Source organism: Phalacrocorax carbo, chromosome 5 (genome assembly GCF_963921805.1).
Source record: "Phalacrocorax carbo chromosome 5, bPhaCar2.1, whole genome shotgun sequence".
Taxonomy (NCBI): domain Eukaryota; kingdom Metazoa; phylum Chordata; class Aves; order Suliformes; family Phalacrocoracidae; genus Phalacrocorax; species Phalacrocorax carbo.
In genome coordinates, this window is record NC_087517.1 from 60,762,985 (window position 1) to 60,780,146 (window position 17,162).

At 40.0% G+C, this 17,162-nt stretch overlaps 1 protein-coding gene across 3 annotated transcripts in view; it reads left to right on the forward strand.

Annotated features, from left to right (window-relative positions):
• MICAL2 (microtubule associated monooxygenase, calponin and LIM domain containing 2) overlaps positions 1-14,813 on the forward strand; it is a 131,132-nt gene extending 116,319 nt beyond the window's left edge. For all 3 annotated transcript variants that reach the window (XM_064452732.1, XM_064452733.1, XM_064452734.1), the window contains 5 exons: positions 1,697-1,789; positions 3,739-3,832; positions 9,254-9,353; positions 10,412-10,485; positions 11,399-14,813. In XM_064452732.1, coding sequence (XP_064308802.1) covers positions 1,697-1,789; positions 3,739-3,832; positions 9,254-9,353; positions 10,412-10,485; positions 11,399-11,607 — 570 coding nt within the window. In that variant the 3' untranslated portion in view covers positions 11,608-14,813. The remainder of the gene's footprint in view (positions 1-1,696; positions 1,790-3,738; positions 3,833-9,253; positions 9,354-10,411; positions 10,486-11,398) is intronic.
• Positions 14,814-17,162: the final 2,349 nt, after the last annotated feature.

The window sequence follows — 17,162 nt, forward strand, 5'->3', positions numbered from 1 at the left end:
ATGGAAAATGCTGTGTTTATCCTAATCAGCACAACTGCGTGAGCCACGAAGTCGCATCCAGACCCTATGTGTCCAAAGGGCCGGCTGTTCTCTGGGGTTTCCAAGACCTACCTCGGTTACTGTGGCTAGCAGGAGCAGTGGGGTTAAAGCACAAGTGAACTTTTGATTCCCAGCTCTGATTTGAAGAAACAGAACAGAAGCAGAGCTTTTATTGCCTGCATAGCTCATCAGAAATATGTTTACCTCTTTTCTTTGGAGGGAATATCAGTAAGTGAAATTAATAGTGTGAGGTGGCCTTTTGAGTTGTTGCCTTTGAGGGGGAAAAAAAAGGAAAGTGAAGCAAGAGACTGTCCAGTACAGTGAAAAAAGAGCTGAGCTGAAAGTTAAGCAGGGCTTTGAATGGAAATCTTGTTGCACAGGTCCAGAGGAACCGAAGTGCCACGAGGCAGAAATCAGCAGCGTGTGGCAGCACATAGCACCAGTGTCTGTGTCAAGATGTGCTGAGATGCCAGAATTCATCATTCATCTTTCCTGTTACAGGAAAGACAATTTATAGTAAGATAATATTATGGTGAATTAAATAAAGTTTAAACAAAATAGAGAAGGGAGACATGGGAGAAAACCAACAGAAGCAACTCCCAACAGTTCAGACAGCCACAGGGACAGGCAGGAGCAGGCAGTGGGGAAGGCAGCGCTGCCAGGGCAGCTGCCAGAAGTGGGGTGAACTAGCAGCTGTCGCACACGGGCATTAGCAGTGACTCAGTTTTGATGCATGTTCCCCACTCAGCTTGTTTCTTTCATCTGCCTCCTAGCACCTCTTTTCATGCCAGCTCTAACTGCTATTTTGCCAGTACCGCTGTTTTTCTCTGGCAAAACTTGGTGGGAAAAATGTTAGCGACTTCCTGGCTTGTTAATTTTTTAATTGTCTTGTCTATGGTGCTCATATATTCTGTCTCCTCCATAATGGGAAACCACAACCTTGAAGCACTTCCAGATACCTTGGGTCAAGGGCAAGATGAAGCAAGTGCAGGTGATTCCCGTGGCCAGCCCAGCAACATGTGCTGCCCTGCTTTCCCAGCAACAGTGACAGGTGCCCAAGGCAAAGGCAAAAAAAATTCTGTAATGCAATAGAGAAACAGCATTGGGGAAGGTTTCACAGGGCTTCAGGAAGTGTCCTATGATGGCTATTTCTTTTGGATAAATCCTTCTTACTGTGTTGCAAGTGATCCAAAGTGAATTTTACTACTTAGGAGCTACAGCAATAGAATTGGATTGAGTTACCTTAAACTGGTGCTTCCCACTGCCTGAGCCTGGCTTTTTCCCTTGACGGTGGTGATGTCTGCAGAAGCCATGGGTAGTGGTGTGTTGTATATAGTCAATTTTGTGATTTGGACATTTTTTATTGATAGGCACAGTTCACACTCACTTAGGGTTACAATAAGAGCTTGTAATGATTTAAAATAAATGAAGGGAAATGCATGAAAGTATTCCTATGTGAATATTTGCATTTCCATTAGGATGCCCCAAGGACCCTGCAGTAGCTCACCTTGCTTTGAGCAAGGGAGTTAGGTCAGACGGTCTCCAGAGGTCTCTCCCAACCTCAACAGTTCTGTGATTCTGGGGAAGGTTTGAGAAAAGCTGTAATGGCATACTTATGCTTTGATTGCCTTTTTTCCCCCCTCTCTCTCTTTTGTAGGCAAAAAGGACTCTCAGAAGGAGAAAGAAGCTGGAGAAGGAGACAAAGCAATTGATTAAACAAGAGGAGCTGAAGAGGCTTCACAAAGCACAGGTGAAAACATAGCTTGCAGAAGTCCTATTTGTCTCCCAAGAGTGACTAGCAAGGGTGGGGGTGGTACCCTGTGTGGGCTCTGCACCTCCCCTCACTGTGGCCTGCTGCCTTCTGTGTTGGAATCCCCCCCCAAACATCAGGAGCAGGAAGATGTATGTGGCTGGGCCTTGCATCTCTATATGTGACAAATCCACATGTGCCCCAGGAGATCATTATATTTTTGTAATTGTGTATGAAGAGGAAGAGGGAACAGTGACTGGCAATATGAGAAGAATACACTGAAGACAGAAAGAGATCGGGGAAATAATATCAGCTCCTGAGAATGTAAGAAACTTGGCTATTACCCCATGTACTACAGGATGGTATGATAATACAGTGATGGTTTTTGTTCTTTCTCTGCCATAACAGTGAAAGTCAACCATTTTCTTTCCTAATGATGGGAAGTCGCTTCATTTCATACAGGCCCTGCTCTTCAGAAAATGCTGGGAAAGCTCTGGACTCTGCTAATGTTTTATTATTTCCAATTACAGTTCAAATATTTGGCAATGCACTCTGCACGACTTGATCTCAGACTGTGATCTCTCAGGTGTCAAAACGTTCAGGTTTATCTATTTCACTTACCACACATAAATATCTATATGCATATATATATGTACACACACTCACACACAAAACTCAATGGCTTATGTGGCCATTAGCATTTACGTGTGTGTGTCTCTACTGTAGCATAGGGCAGAGAAACCTGAGCTAGATTTAATCTCATTCAATCAGGTTGTAATGGTAATCAAGATATGGTAGTGGGAAGAGCAGGCTTTTTGAAGGCAGAGTTGTTCATCATCTTCTGTTGCATTACTACAGCAGGTGGTTAGTTTTGGATGGAGCTTCTACTTGCTATTTCTTTACAAATATTAAATCAAAAAAGGAAACTAAGTTGTTTTTCAGATGTGAATCTGAAATCTCCATTTTTGTAGACATCACTGCTTTGCAAAATGTATAACTGAAAAGGAGATAAATTTTGTGGTTGAACCAGACAGTTGATTTTAGAAAATGCTGATATCTAACTGTTACTGTAAAACCTGTGACAGAATAAAACCCATGGGAAAGAAGAATAGTATCTGATTTAATCCTAAGTAGGAGCAACTATGTTATAGTTTTTATCTGAGAACTGTGAATTATCTCCATGTAAAATTAGATGTATACACGGCTTCTCTTATTTTACTGCTTTGTGGAAATAATCAAGTCCAAACTTCTTGAACCATCTTTCATGTTTGTTAGGCAGTTCCTGAGGGCTTGGCTTGGTATGCCCTAACACAGCCTGAAATGGAAATGGCTGAGCATCTCTCTCTGACAATTCAATCTTTTAAGGTGTTTCATGCCTTTTATCCACATGGCACCTCTGAACATCTTGTTCCAAAGGGGGTGGACCAGTGAATGTAGAAATCCTTCCTGAAGTACCACTGGATTATCACTTCTTACCTATTAGTCCCTTTTCTCCCTGTGTCAAAAGCTTGTGAAATATAAAAGCAAAACAAACAAAATCCCATGGACAACAAAATAGCTAGCAAAGCTTTCTAGCTGTAAACATTCAATATTTATATGAGCTTTATTCATTTAGTATCTCAGAATACGTGCCTCTGAGTGTGTAAGGTATTGACTTTTCACACCTTGTGAGACACAGAAACGTTATCTCTGTTTTACAATGAGGAAGAGGTAAAGTTCAGAAAAACTGAGGTTCTTTTAGGGTCTCTGATACTTACCCACATAAAAATGTGGATAGATACCTAGTGGAATTATTAAATTGCTTTAGATGCCTAATACACTCAATGAGTTTGCAGATCCCATGACTCCTCCGAGACCTTTTCAAGCTGTTTCTCTAACCACTGAGACCATCTTTTGTCTCTGAATTTTTAAGCTATGTCTGTAGCTTTTATATCATTACAATTTTGCAGGCAGTCCAGCGCCAGCTAGAAGAATTAGAGGAAAGACAAAGAGCTCTGGAGATTTTTGGTGTCAAACTGGAAAGAGAACTAAGAGGAGAATCGGGTAAATGAAGCAGTGTGTGTTTGGTGGTGGTTTTTTTTAACCGTTTTCAAAGCAGAGGGGTTTTAATGATTGTCACAGAAATAGAGTTCAGTTCAAAATCTGAAAAGAAACAATAACTGGAAGGACAAAAATCATTGTTTACCCTTTTCCTTAGCCTTTGTTAGCTCATACACGTTTACACTGAATGCTGTACATTTCCTGTAGGTCATCACAGATTTGGAATTATTTGCCTTGCTATTGAACCTGAATCTACATTTCCCCCTCCCCCATTTTTTTTAAATCCCATCCTGAGCTTAATTTCATCTTCTGGAGGGAACCAATGAGGTTTCCAGGAGCTGTATCTCAGTTACCAAGCCAGCAGCAGCCCATGCCTAGTAACAGAGTCCTTAATGACTTCTCCTGGAGTGTGAAATGTCATTAATATGATTAGAGCCAGTGGCCATGCTATAGCAACACCAGTATGCGGGCACGCAGACCTGAAGAGCACAGCTTTCCCCTCAGTGGGTAGAAGATAACAGGGATGTCATCCTGGTCCTGTCTGGAGGCAAGGTTTTCACTCACCTGAACCAACAGTCCCAAAGCACCCAGGACTGCGGCATCTTCCTGCCAGCTCAGCCTTACCAATGCTCCCCAGCATGCATGGGGTGAAGCTGGGGAGGCCTCCTACAGAGGGAAGGGACAGCTAGAGGCTCCTGCCAGGCTCAAAAAGGGGATGGGAGTGTGAACCATGCATGTAAGGGACTTCAGAGGGGGTTGCAGTTCTGTGATGAAAGGTCTTGGGGGGTGGGGGTGGGGGGGCGACAGCCTGATTGCAAACATGTCTTTATTTACCTCTGTTTTAGAAAGCTGAATCTCATGCTTTCATGACAGGCAGATGCACAACACCGAAAACCTAGATAGGTTTTGGCACCTGATCTCATTGTTGTCTTAGCTAGGCAACCCAGCAAAACCTCTACCTGCTGGCTTTTTTAATGCTGTATTTCATAGCAGTTATCATGCCTATACTAACACTGAGCTAATTAGTTCAGCAAGACAGCATTTGTCCAACCTTTTATATATATTGATTATTTACCTATAATTGATAGTGCCAACCTATTTCAGATGTTATTTAAAAGGCTAGCATATTTTTTTCCTTAAAGGAGAATATAACCTTTTATGAAATGGCACCCACCTTACTGCCCATGAAAAAGTCTGCTAAAAAGACTTCAAGGATTTTGAGTGTTAGATTTTTTTCTTTACTGCTGATTTTTATAACTGTGGATGTTTTCTGGAAATGTCAAAAATCTAGAGGGACAAGAGGCTTCTAGCTCTTGGGATAGACACCGAATACCAGGATAAATGGCCTAGAGCCACCTCTTGTTTTTGCTGTTTTGACAATCGCATTTCCTAAAGAAGGCTGTCTGCCAACAGATTGATGCTTCTCATTCTCTTCCCATCCTTAGTAATTGGATTGCCCTCATTAAGGTGAAAGTACTATTTTTTTTCTCCCTGTTGATTGTTTGTGTGTAGGTGGCCAGTTACAAATAGGGCAGGCACTGAAACGTAGGATGTTACTGTGTCTCTAACTCTTCTGGTGCAAAAGCATGAAGCTGTAGGTGTCCCAAACAAAATGTGAGTGCTTTATTGCTTGTAATAGCATACATGTAATGATGCTGGAATTGGTGAGTTTAATATGCTGTTCAACCTTCTTAAAAATAATGAGCATTATTGTTTAATGAATGACCAGTGTTTATTAGGTTAAGTTGTATTTAAGCAGGTCTGCGCTTATGCAATTCAAGTGATTTAATAGGTATTATTAAGGTAATTAGAAAACGATCACAGTTCAGCAATAATATTGAGCTGCAAAGGTTGTGAATAACCAAATTTAGAGTCAGGCCTGCAAACACTAGTCTTCAGTGACATTTACGCAACTCTCCTCTAATAATTCTGTAAGCCCGGGATGAATGGCCCCTTTGTTAGGGGGAGTTATTCATTAGCTCCTCAACTGAATTAGAAGAGAACATGCGTGGGTGCGAAACAACTGCCATGAAGACTGATGAGCAAAATGAGGCTTTGATGATCTTCTAATTGTAGTGACAACAATTCATGCATTTAAAAAAAAATAATATCAGTCCTATGAATAATTTTTCATGCCCCTTATTCCCTTTACTCTGGTTCGAAATACCAAATAATAAATCACTGATGTACCATCGCTTTATTTTCCACTGACATTTGTGGAGGCTTATGGAGATCTTCTGCCTACAAGAAAATACAGAAATAAAAACCTCGAAACACGTTTTCCACTGAAATTAGCATAACCGATCAGTTGACTACACAAATCATGAAGAATGGCGGTAAAGAAGAAAATCTGTGTTGAGAGAACGTTAAGAAATCTCTCCATGTTTTGGAAGGTGAACAAATATCCACACATGTTCCAGCTAGTTTTTGATTTCATAAGGAGTATATCCAAGGTTTCTCAGAACTTTCAACAGAGTCAAAAGAAATCACTTGAAAACCTGTAGGAATAAGGAATATGAGGTTTAGCTGTTCCTAAAAAGGCACAAACTGGCCAAGACCCCTTTACTGCTCTACAGAGGGACAGCATGGCATCCTCTGGAGAAGAGAAGGTTGAGGTTTCGAGAACAGTGTTCAGTAAATACTCCTCTGCAGCCTGTCATTCCCTCAAAAATGATGAAAATAGAAATAGCTACAATGTAATTAGAAGAATATCTGACTTTCAAATAGGATTTAGGTTAAAGGAGGCTTGGGTAAACCAGAAGGAAAGTTTTGCAATGCTGTAAGAAAAAGCCAGTGTGGCTCACAAACTCACAAATTATTTTCCTTCTAACCTTTAAAAAGATCCGCGTTACATGAAGGACTTAGTTGGTTTGTTCTACCCTTGGAAGGCATAAAGCCCTCTATCAGACTTCAGTAACTATTAACATTATTAACAAACATTTGAAAGGCCTAGGGAAAAATGCCCCTGAGGACACTTGGGGGACATTCTGTGGGATGGAGGAGGGGGAAAAACAAGCACTACTTTTATTTCAGCTTGCACAGAGAATTTTGCAAAAATGGGTGGCATTTTTGCAAAGTGCGTTATTCTGCTTACCTCAATCAACCTACGATACACAGTCTTTTATTAGACTTACAAAGTGTAGTGAGGAAACATTTAAAAAAAGGAATATTTTTGCCTAATCAAGAAAACAGCAAAAGGGGAATAGTAACCCTCTGTGCTTGTGTGGGACATGTACATACCTGCAACTGCAATGTTTTTACTGACAGTAAGATCAAATTTCAATGATCACTTCTGACGGTGACATACAAAGACCTAAGGCTCTGCATACCAATGCTGCATCCCTGCATTGGATCTTTGAGAAACCACTGTTGGCATGTTTCAGCGAGAACTGCTCCAGCAGTCACTCTGAGAAGACACTTTTTGTCACCGCTTGCTGACCTGGAAGATCCTACAGGAACACATCCATTACTGCCAAGTTTTAATGGAATTGGGCAGAAATTGGACCAAGATTGCTGTGTCCTCTCCTGCTGCTTTATCCTCCCATTTCATGGTAAATTCAGATTGGGGTCAAATCCTGATGAGAAATCGCAGAACTGCGCCCAAGCCAGGATGGCTCCTGTCCTCAGCATGGGAGCCTGTGTAATTCCTCTGATGCTGGCAGGAGGTGACCCGGGCTCTCTGGGATGACAGTGCCTGGTGATGGCACACAAATGTGCTGGTGATCCCAAACACCCAACAATTTCCCTCTTGCTCAGGAAGATTGCTAAAGGGCAGAGATCATTACTTCCTGAAGGAGATGGGCTTTGAACTGCTGTTCTTCAGTGGAGTTAAATCCTGGCTTTGACATTAAAGTGAAGGACAGCTGAAACAGTAAAGGCAAGAGGGTAATTCCCAGAGCTGACAACAAAGCCCATTTTGAAACAACAACATAAAGGCATGCAAAACACTGCTGAGCTGTCCAGGACTCCGGCTATCTCTCCGCTTGGTACCCTAGTTTAATGGTAGTCTTTTAATTGTCATCTCTGGAGCTTGAACCTGAGACCTTAGGGCTTAAATTTCAGCGTGCTCAGTCATCTGAAACAAAGGTGCAGACCTCTTAAAGTACGAGAAATCACAGAAGTCTCCATCCTCAGAAAATAACTAGGTTGGATTATGGGGATTTTATTCTTGGTTTTCTAGCAGTGTGATGTAAGGACTAAGGAGGAGAGAGCTGTGCTCCCCTGCCTGTTGGTGGGGCACCTCCTTTTGCTTTGTCCCAGGCCCAGCTGTCCCTGCCTCCAACACACAGTGACAGTGTGCTGGGGTATGCAACTACCACATGCTGAGGCAGGCGCACAGGCTGGCTGTTGGTTTTATGCCTCTGAAGGAATTGGTGTGTCACCTAAATTGTTGCCTTAACCTGGAGTAGTGTAAGATATTTGCTTCATAGAAGTGATAGCTATTTTGTGGCAACAGACAGCTGATGGACAGAGCAGACGTTGTGGGAGGTGTGTTTGCAGTGCCATCACTGCTGCTGTAATTCTGCATCAAAAGGTGGTGGGGTGGCTTTGTTTTGTGAAGAAAATGAATGGAAAATGTGAAGTGATGAGCATGTTAAAAAGGATGTCAAGGAAAAGAAATACATATGTGCTCTGACTTGCCACTTGAAAACACCCAGGAGTTTTTCACTGCTAAAGATTTTTGTACAGTATTTGGCATTTTAAGAGCAGTAAAGAGCACCTGGTGAGAGAGAAATACGTCCTCATCTTCAGCAAGGCAGTCAACCTGTGAGCTCTTTGGGAGAGAGACCATCTCACGTTTTGTGTCTGTATAGTGCCTACCAGTGATACCCTGTCCCAAAGTGTTACAAAACCACCCAGTAACAATAGCTTTGTCCTGTCCCACAACCTTTCCCATCATTCAAAGCAGAATGCAGATTGTTGTTGGCAAATGAATGGAAGTCTGTAAAGGAATGGATTGTGTGTCTGGTGCCCACTGGAAGCAGGGACTAAATTGATACTTGCCAGCATGTATATCCTGAAGCCCAGTTGTTGTTAATGGGATATCCTTTTATACATATAGTTCAGCTGCTGGAGTCTGGTATCAACAGAGAAACTATGTTATCGAAGCTAGAACTAAGAGAAAGAACAAGTGTCCATTGAAAAAGTCTATATGATTATTTAAAAGAAAAATCTTAAGTTCCAAACCAAAAATGTTTTAAAATGCATCTTGAACTGCAATAAACCACAACATTGAACCAAATGTACACAAGAATGTTATATCAGTTATACCCAGAGATTACTGATGTAAGTTACATACAGCAAACAAATCTACATTTGAACTTGCTGCAGCTTACAAATGAGGACTTTTTAAAGTGAACTTAAGTGGTAAGAGCACTGGAAGGAAAGCTGGTAATGCACACTTAAGTCTCTGGTTTTAAACAGATTCAGGCACAAGGGATGAAACTCAGATGCTACATGAATGGTTTGAGCTGGTCCTGGAGAAGAATAAATTAATGCGTTATGAGTCTGAGCTCCTGATTATGTAAGTAAGGACAAGCGTTAGTACTAAAGATGGGGAGGGGAGAGGGGAAAAGTGTACTCACAATATACCTGAACACCTTGCTGCGTGCTGCAGTTTGAGACTGCCATGGAATAAACGTACCCAGAGTAGCTACAATCTGTTTTGAACACAGATTTTCAGCTGAGCCCTCCTCATCCTTCCCTCTCACAGTAGTTCAATTATTTCAGACTTATGCTATACTGTAAAGCAGTATAGCATATAGATGCTCTGCCTTTACATAACGTGGCTCTAATGAACACTGGGGCACTTTCTCATGTGGAAGAAAAATAGTCTGACAAGTTTATCTCAGTTTTTATTGGACATAGGAGAAAAGATCTAGGAATTCACTACAGTGATGAAACAAGCAGATACACCAAGGAAATAAAAACAGTCTCAGGTGCCATGGTTTGTGGTTGATGGAAACAATATTGGCTGTAGCTCCCTGGCCTCCTTGGAAACGCATTCCACAGACAGATAGAGGTGACTTTTACCTACTTTCTCCACTATTTCTGGGCAATGTGGAAAGGCGATGAGAGCTGCAGCAGTCATTACTCACCTCTGGATTTTACACCAATGTAGGCTGCTCGTTGCCATTTATCATTTCCATATCACTCAGTCTGCTGCTCTGTGTGTAGAGCTGCAGCCCAGCCATCAGCTCCAGCTGCACCCCAATTTCTCCCCAGCTGTGCTGATGCTGCCAGGGGCCAAACCTGTTAATTCCCTGGCAGGGCCCTTATGTGCCAGAGCCTTCAGTCCTACCCAGAATTATACTGTGGGTGCTGCCAACAAAGCACAGCTGGTTAAGACCTTAAGTGTTGCAGTGTATGAGGGAGCTTAATTGATACGTAATGCAAAAGGTGGTAGTGGTACTTCTGCTGTTGCTGTGGGAATGTAGGCACAGGCAATCCTTTAGCCTTGACTGCCCACGAGGAGAAAATACTGGGTAAACAGAACACAGAATCTCTTGGTTGAAATAATATTAACATATACATCTTTATTGAAAAAATCTTATTCTTTAATGTACTTTTTATTGTACCTAGAGCCCAAGAGCTAGAATTGGAGGACCACCAAAGCAGGTTGGAACAAAAGCTGAGAGAGAAAATGGCCATTGATGGTAAGTCAAAGGAGAGAGTATGCTCGAGCCCAAAGTGGTAGACCATGCCTGTATGCATCCATTTGCTCCAAAAAGCACCAGAGTGGCTGAGGCTCTCCCTTCTGTGCTCTTCTGCGAGTGCAGCTCAGCCAGCAAAATGCAACTTGTGAGACCTTCTCACCTGACTTCTAGTGAAAAAGCTAAGCTAACCTGCCCAGTTTTACACTGAACTCGGTCAGAAGCACTTGCACATGTAATTCCACTAATTGTGCTGTGCAGGGAGCAACATCCAGCTAACACGCAGTGATGGGCAGCAATGGAAAGTAATTTCTTCAACCACCTAAACATAAAAGAGGTTATCTGCTTTTATGTTAACTGTAGCATCACTGGTTACCACGTCATTTTGGAACTACTTTTAGGTACCTGGAATTAAAGTTTGGGCTTGTCCTTCCATTTTGTACCAGACAAGAGAGCATGGGGAGGAGTGCAGGGAAAAGGGGGTTTATGTAGCACCCAATATCCTGTTGCGTTCTAAACATCTGTGTGGGAAGTGATGGCAGTTTTCAATACGTTTTCTGAGAAACACTTTCCATCTTCTTACAGGTACTACATATCATGGTTGGACTTTTTACCTTATAAACTAAATTTAAATTCCACCTTAAATGTTTTTATAAACAAGTAGTGCTCTTCCTACCGCTTCCAGTCTACATTTTGCTAAAAGTTCTTCTTTAGACATTAGGAGCCTTAATGGTCAACCTTAAATGGCCGAAAAGCAGGAGAAATTTTCCCTGAACTGTAAAATGAAAGATATTAACTGCTATTGATTTTATGTCATTGATTATAATATTAATTCAAGCTGTACACCAACAGTTAAAATGCAAAGTGTAACAACAGAGTGATCTAGATTTTAACCTCTTGTTTTGTGATCTTTTAGACAGCCTTAAAGATGAGATGGATCTGAATGAGGAGGATGAAATTTTTGCTGAGATGATGAAAGTGGTTGAAGAAAGGGACAAACTTGTGTCTACCTTAGAGGAGCAGAGATTGAAAGAAAAAGCAGAAGACCAGCACTTTGAAAACATTATAGTATCTAGAGGTTATCAGCTGAGCAGGTTTAAAACAGCCACATACAAATTAACATGATTTCAGCAATATTCGTAAACACGGAGATACAGTCTTCTGAAAAATTAAGGAATTAAAATTTAAAATCAGTTTATTTGGGAAACATGTTGCTTTGTTATCAAAAGCTCTTGAGCTGTTCTTTTGCTTATACCAGAGGGAGCCATCCCACTATCAGCTTAAAGGGTCACCGGAAAACAGAATAGGACTGAATTTACCTGTCCGATGGGCATCGGGGTCTGTGAAAGGGAAGTCAGACCTCTGTCGTTTTCCTGGAATTTTATTTCAATGCTGAGAACAGAGTTTCTGAGAAACATGATTACATAATTTAGTATTTTTGAGATGGCATTACTTTCCATCTGTTTGTCTGAATCTGTATGTGGTTTTGTTAATATTTTGGCACAGCCAAGCCATGGTGAACTAGTAAAGGTCAGAAAGCAAGCATGTCATGTAAAAATAAGGTTAGTTTTTATTTCTGGTGGAGGAAGGGTCATTTGACTAATAACTACATATAAGACCTCATTAAAACTATTGTAACTGCAATGTCAGAAATTAATTTCCCAGGTATTTTTAAGTTTTAATGCACTGTGTATTTTTGAACAAGAAGTTAAAGCAACATGTAAATCCCTACATTAGGTAAAATGGTAAGGGATTATCAAAGGGGTGACCACCCTTAAAACTGTTGCATGCTCAAAAAACCTTTGGTATGTCACAGGTTTAAGGTCTTTAAAATATGCAAAATGATAATTTAAAAATAGTAATCCAGACCCAACTGGTATTTCTAGGGTAGGCTTTACAAGTTTTTGGTAAAACACATCATGAGTAGTATCATAGGGTGTGATGAATGGTGTAGCAGTTAAAGACCTCTCTGAGAATAATTCCTCAAAAGGATTGTAAAAAATGTCAAATTTGTAATGTTGACATTTGATAGAAAATATTGTGGGTATATTTAAACTAAATTTTTCTTACTGATTAAGAAGATATGAATATTTTTGCTCAAATTAACTCTCTCCTATCTTTTTTGTACATGCATTTGTAGATATTGCCAAAGCAGATGTGCAGAAATTCTCCTTAGTATTTGGTGTAATTTAAGTACTTTCTTAAATCTGAGATAATTCTGCAATTTAAGATTGGTAGTACTCCCAACTGTATGTATGATGCACTAGATTTTCAAACTGAAAAAACAAGGACAAACTGAAAGACTGTTTGGTTTTGAATACCATTTTACCTCATGCTCTGAGAAGATTTGACGTTCTCATTATTTTATGAATGGTGCTAATTTGCTGCAGTTGCCTATGGTACAGCCAAAGCTAGAAGCAGTCCTGTCAGAAAAGCTTTAAACTAAAAAACCTTTTGGTAAGTACTTGTGGGGTAACAGACACACTGGATCCTGTCACAATAATTTATGAACTATCTTAAGGTTTTGCTCTATTGTAAGAAATTTAAAATACCCTTTCTAAAGATAAAATCAGGGTTTTACTATTGACCACAGATACGTAATATACCTCTATTGGTGCAAGGAATATACTATTGTTCTGCAACATTTATGTATTTATATTTATTAGACTGTTTAAAGAGGATAAGTGTGTCTGGTTACAGTTTGGATGTTGTCTCTGATTTTGATAAATGTGTATTTCTAACAGCTATGTGTAGGTAAAGCTGTGCATTGTAGAGTAGACAGCTTTATTGATTTGGTAAATAATTAGTAATAAAATATGAATTAAGATTTTAAAACAACTTTTTCAGTTACCATAACCTGAAGGGGTACCCTTAAAACATAGCATGTAGGACTTTAACAATAAAAGCTGGCTTTTGTCACAGTGGAATGACATAGCAGAATCCTTGAATGTGTTCCAAACTTACCATCAGACATTTTTTTTTCTGTCATTCACAGGTAAGCATACCTGATCTTAAGATTACATTCTTATTGAGATGGATTGCAGCAATTTATTTTTAAACTAACTCTGTTACTTAAGATTGACACAAAGTAGGAGCAGGTAGGGCAGAAATAAATATTTTAATTTTCTCCATTGAGATCTGCTGATATTTCCAATTTTGTGGAGAAAATTTCTGGATTTTATCACTGTTCCCAGAAGCCTCATGTAATCCTGTAGAACAAGACTGTCTAGAACATTTATCACAGTTTTCTGTAGCAAATGGAGAGTCATAATATGCATTATTATTATTTATTATATATTATTATATAATATATTATTATATATTATATTATTATAACAGCATTATTAAGCTATTTTTAGAACATTTTAAAGCAAACTTCTTATTGCTTTGCACAGGAGGGGAATTCAGCAGAAGACTCCAGTTATATTACTCAAAGATTGTTTTTTTTCTCACCTCACTTTTGCAATCTGAAAAGTCCATTTGCCTTAGTGTTGCTGCTGTACAAAGAGGAAGAGGAAGGGCAGCATCAGAGCAACATGATGCCTCTAACCCTGAGGAGGAGATTGCTCTCCTCTGCCAAAGCCCAGCCTGCTGCATCTCTCCAGGGGAGGTGCACACACTGCAATCGGTCAGATTCAGGTTGCTCTGAATTGCATAGAAGCACTGAGATTTCAGTTTACAGCAGATACCTGTTCAGCTAGAAAACCAAATGCGAAAGGGTGCTTTCATTTTAGCTCTGAAGATTTGAGTTCTTGACAGTATTAGAGTCAACAGAAGCTGAGGGCCATCAGCATTTTATGGACCTCCAAAATACTTTTTGCAAAAAAGTTATGTTTCTGGTTGCCATGTGGGCATAACGTATGTTCCACCCAAAACTCTGTCTGCTCTTGGGTGGAAAAATCTGTCAGGCTACTGTTACCCTGCCTGATATTAAGCACCTCACATGATTAGATCCAAAAATGAAGTGTGCAAGTGATTTAGAAAAATAATAAACTCTTAAGTCATTTAATGCAAGTCTTCATATATCATGAGAGTAGAGAAGGAGGGGGGAAAAAAAGAGAAGCTATGTGCACTGTTCACAGGTCAATTTAATATGGTTGGCTTGTATTAGAAATGTATTTAAACTTTGGTTTGGTTATGAGTCTCAGTGCTGCTCAATCTTTTCTGTAAATTGACTCACTAACTTAAAAAAGATTTGTTCATTTTTAAGTCCTCGGCATTGTCATTTTTGGGTATAATGTGATGTGCTAGAGTATATTGACTATGTCTAAATGGGCTAGTTTTGAGCAATTTTCTATTTGAAAAAATAAAATTATATCTCACTCTCTGAAGTCCCTGAATCATTTCCATAGCAATTTCTCTCCACTTATATCTACAATGTAATGATGTGTGTCTAGGAAAGATCTGTAGGTAAGAAATTATACCAGTTTCTTAATTTGTATACTGCTAAGCATATCACACCATCTTGCAGTTCACAGGTTCATTTTATAGTTTAGGAATAATGACACCCTGAAGTTAGAGGGCATTTGACTCTACCTTTAACACAAGAAACTGCAAACCGCATGAGATCAACAATTTCTTCACATTCTTACATAAGAATTCACCACTTAATTTCCTTAGGCATGACATACAAATTCTAACAGCTCCTTGAAGACTTGAAGAAAAAGTGTCATTGCATGGATCACTAAGAATTGGTGATCAAAACCTTAATTGCCAATTTTCAAAATCCGCTAACTTTACCTCTATCAGGTCTTCTTGCTTTGTTACTTTCTGCCAGTGGGAGAGCCTTACAGAACAAGACAACATGCTGCTCCAGATGAGAAAAGTGGATAAGCAATATTTTGGCTTCTCTTAGTGCCTGCACCATTGTCCCATGCTCAGTGACTCTGAACTGATTGATAGTGCTCTCCTCTTCAGAGGACAGATGGACAGCTGCTTCTCTTCAGAGGTCAAGGTAATTGTTGGCATAGTTGAACTGGGGTTTTTCTTCTACTCTCATGTCCTTTCACCTCCATCTTGTCTGCCTCAGAGGCAGATGGGTGTGGCGGTGACTCCTCTGGTAATACCACACGTAAGTTCTTCGGACTGCACAGGAACTACCTGCCTGCTGGGTTTATTGGAAGTAATACGTCAAACTTTTATCTGTGTTCAAAACTTTGCAGCCATGTTGACTTCTCAGCCAGCTGGTCAACAGCTTCAGTACTTGGCTGGTCCAGGAGCAGGATGTGGGTAGAAATACCACCATAGGGATTTACTGAGCTCCCCTCCTATTCACAGCACACAAACACACACATACCTCTCCTCGTCCCCTCTTCAAAAGATCATAGGTCTAAAGAAACGCAATTGGACAAGAAATTCAGGAAGAGGATTTTGTAAGCCATTATTTGACTCTAGATCAATCCATTTGCCCCCAAGGTAAAGGAACGCCTCACTGATTTTTAGGGTGTTTGACCAGGTTTCTCTGGCCACAGGCAACAAACTTAGAGGTCTTGTGCTTTGAAACCTCTCCATTTTAGTCCAATGCATATCTGATTTCAACTAAGAATTTCACTTTAGTTTAGTAGTCTCTTTCCAGAAGGATACACTGTTTTCTTCCTTGTTTGAGCAAGTAACAGGATGTGGCTTAGCAGATTGGAGATTCTGTACATATTTTAAGACTTTGCTGCTGTTAAGATCTAAAGCTGTCTCTGCTGGGTTTTGCACGGACCATACAGTTTTTGCATAGCTTAGCACAATGGGTTTGCCATGTTAACACGCAAATACGATCCCTGCAGTCTTCGTGGCAGCCACACCTCGGTAACCTAGATCCTGGCAAATACTTCATGATGAGTAAGGTATTTGCTGGATTTCACCTAAATCTCTTTGCCTAATATTTATGAACAAATTGTGGTTTCTTCTGTTAGTTCTAATGAACTACGAAAAGAGAGCTGATGGCCCTGTGTGCCAGCAATGTGCTTGCTGGAATATTCATGTAACACAGATGTATAAAATTACAGGCACAAGTGAAGGGCACAAGTGAAGCCTATTAAGAAAAAATCATAATATTGATTTTTTTCTAAAACCATCTCAAGAATGCCAGATGTAAATGCAAGTAAACTTGGCCAGGTATCTATAAATAACCAATTGATGCAATGACGTTATCAGAAGCATTAAATACCAGGATGATGTTCTCATCTCACTGAAAAGCTTAAAACCCACTTTCTTTCCATTGAAACTTTCCAAATAATTAATCTATATGACTGTATACAACATGTCATCTTTTGTCTTTCATGTACATTTTTCCTCATTGCATCTTAGTTTATCTTTTTTGCTCCTTGATGTACAACAAAAAATACATTATGCTTTTCAAGAATCTGGTTGGAAATACTCTGATACTTTTATGAAATTATGTTAACTTATTAATCTGTTATTTTTTAAAGAGAAGATTCTTATCCCAAAGAGGTTACAAGTTGAGCAGAAAGTATAACTCTGTTGTAAATTCAAGCATAAGCATATATTTACACTTACAGTCACCTTGTGAGTTGGAAACAAATTTATCCTCAAGTGTGAGTTTTAGATGATGGTGGCAATGAAAATTTGGAGCCCTTCTACCCTTGATACTGATGCTTTCTGCTGTTATAATGTAGCCATGTTGGGATGACCAGTCAACCCTGGGCCTGCCTTAGAGGGTCTGAAACCAT